The sequence below is a fragment of the Sphaeroforma arctica genome, assembly GCF_001186125.1.
Source record: "Sphaeroforma arctica JP610 unplaced genomic scaffold supercont1.115, whole genome shotgun sequence".
Lineage (NCBI taxonomy): Eukaryota > Ichthyosporea > Ichthyophonida > Sphaeroforma > Sphaeroforma arctica.
This window is the reverse complement of record NW_014040443.1, coordinates 3,111-5,604: the sequence shown is the minus strand read 5'-3', so window position 1 is coordinate 5,604 and position 2,494 is coordinate 3,111. Positions and strand designations below refer to the sequence as shown.

The window sequence follows — 2,494 nt, the reverse complement described above, 5'->3', positions numbered from 1 at the left end:
ATATATATATATATATATATATATATATATATATATATATACGTATATATATATATATATATATATATATATATATACATAATATATATATACATGATATATCACACTCACCTATCGCGAGAGGCTAGTTTGAGGTCACTGTGCGAGTCCCAGAATCCGGGGGACATGGCAGGTGACATGGCGGCTGTGCTGGTGGCTTCGTACGACAATAGCGGAGGATAGAACAGTGACGTGGGTGCTACCAGTGGTTGTGGGATGGGCGTGGGTGCGTTAGAGGATGACCCTGGTGTTTAACGGGAGAAAGATAGGGGAACTGTAGATGAGAATGTGTATACTGGAAGTTGGGGTGACAGTGCACAAGTGCTGTGTGTGTGTGGGGTGTTGGTGTTACGCTTCCGTATACTAATAAGCATATATATACTACATACATATAAAGAATAGACAACCCGACGTTCCATATAGTATCAGCGGCGGCTAGTGCAGTTGTTTTTCCGCCAGACACGCACACCTCGGCACTGACATATGTCAGATCCACATACGCGCATACCAAATCTACACCATTTTCCACACAAGCACGCTTACATTCACTGGTACATGGGTGCGCAATCCACCGAGCACACAACTACCTTACGAAAGACCACATACGTAGCAAATATGCGTACATCTCCACACACTCGCACCAATCCCACAAAATCCTATAAATGTAGTAAATAAATACGCACATCTCCCCACACTCACACCTACCATGTAGCCTCCCATCAATAGGCACACACCTCTACACACTCTCACCTACCATGTAGCCTCGCATCACTAGGCGTTGAGGTAGGCGTGGGCGTCACAGCCGACACAATGGCCCACTCGTCCTCACTGGCGTTTGCGCTGGTACTAGCTTGCTTACTGTGGTCGTCTGATGGTTTGCTGCGGTACTCCGTCTGCGTGCTGGGGTGCTCTGCCTGTGTCTTCGCCCCATCTCGTGCGTCTGCGTGATCCGATGGGACGGCGTGTATCCTCGGGGTTGCTTGTGTGCGGCCGTGCGCGCGTGTGTGTGTGTGTGCCTGTGTGTGTGCATGGCAAGGTGCCTGTGTTGTGTGTGCGTGCGTGTCTCGCTCTGAGTGTGAGGTGTGGGGTGCACCCGTTTGTGCTCCGGGTAGTTTGTGGCCTAGTCTGGCTGCTGCGGTCTGTGCGCGTGCGCGTTGCTTTGGTGCTGAGCTGTGTAGTGAAAGACCCGTGCCACCCGCACCCTCCCCTGTCGTACTAGCACTGACCAGAGTGCTAGGCAGGGCCAACAAACGAGGGCTGTCCTGGCCCTCTAGGATCGAAGCGGGGTGCACATCGGGGCTCAAGGGAATGGGCGGTGTGACCGGTACAGTGGGAACTGGGTGCATAGACAGACAGTGAGAGTCAGTGAGACGAAAGAAGGCCAAAGGAGACTGGTAAACGTTCGTTCGAGGATGATTTGATAGTTAAACCATCCGTAAACGTTCGTTCGAGGATGGTTTAATAATTAAACCATTCGTAAACATTTGTTGGAACCAAATAATGTAGTAACATTGAACCCAACTCCACTGTTTCTAAAAACCACAATACATACCAAATAATATAGCAACATTGAACCCAACTCCACAGTGACTAATCTTCAAAAACCACAACACCATTAAACCCACGTGTACAGTGACTACCACTCTACAGCCTACCTACCAGACACCACAAACGCACTACTGAAGACTGCGTCAGGGTCAGCGTCTGCGCCGCTCTCATGCGCGTGCGCCTCCCTCACAGAGGGCGAGATGCGGCCGTGTGTTGACGCGTGCAGGCCTTCGGTGATCAGCCGTTGCTTAGCAACCTCCGTGAGCAGCTCCATGCTGTACGGCGAGGTCTGGGTGTGGGTTTGGCCGGTGTTGTCGCTACCGTCGTTATTACCACCGCTGTTATTAGCACGGGACTCTGTGGCTGAGTTGTTGAGCACACTCACATTCGCGTTGTTGAGTGCCTGTTGCGCGTCTGGGTTGGTAAGCGAGCGGTTACGGTGGGGGTCTGTTGCGCCGCCAGAGTTCGGATACAGATGGGGTGTACCACCTGTCATAAGTAGGTAAGCACGGGTAGTCATAAGTAGGTAAGTACGGGAACGGACTAGACATGATATGGCATGGACAAATAAGCCTGTTGTGTATCTGAGTGAGTCTGTGGTACCAGAGATCGGGTACAGATGGGGTGTACCACCTGTCATAAGTAGGTAAGCACGGGTAGTCATAAGTAGGTAAGTACGGGAACGGACTAGACATGATATGGCATGGACAAATAAGCCTGTTGTGTATCTGAGTGAGTCTGTGGTACCAGAGATCGGGTACAGATGGGGTGTACCACCTGTCATAAGTAGGTAAGTACGGGTACGGATTAGACATGATATGGCATAGGCCAAAAAGCCTGTTGTGTGTCTGGGTTAACCGGAGTTTGTTTGCGGTGTGAGTGGGTGGCACGGTTGTAGCATCTGTCC

General features: G+C 50.5%; 1 protein-coding gene across 1 annotated transcript in view; it reads right to left on the bottom strand.

Annotated features, from left to right (window-relative positions):
• SARC_02528 (hypothetical protein) overlaps nt 1–2,083 on the bottom strand; it is a gene marked incomplete at its 5' end in the record, with an annotated part of 12,221 nt that extends 10,138 nt beyond the window's left edge. The window contains 3 exons of the mRNA XM_014303696.1: nt 112–283; nt 794–1,375; nt 1,699–2,083. Of these exons, the coding sequence (XP_014159171.1) occupies nt 112–283; nt 794–1,375; nt 1,699–2,083 (1,139 nt within the window). The remainder of the gene's footprint in view (nt 1–111; nt 284–793; nt 1,376–1,698) is intronic.
• Nucleotides 2,084–2,494: the final 411 nt, after the last annotated feature.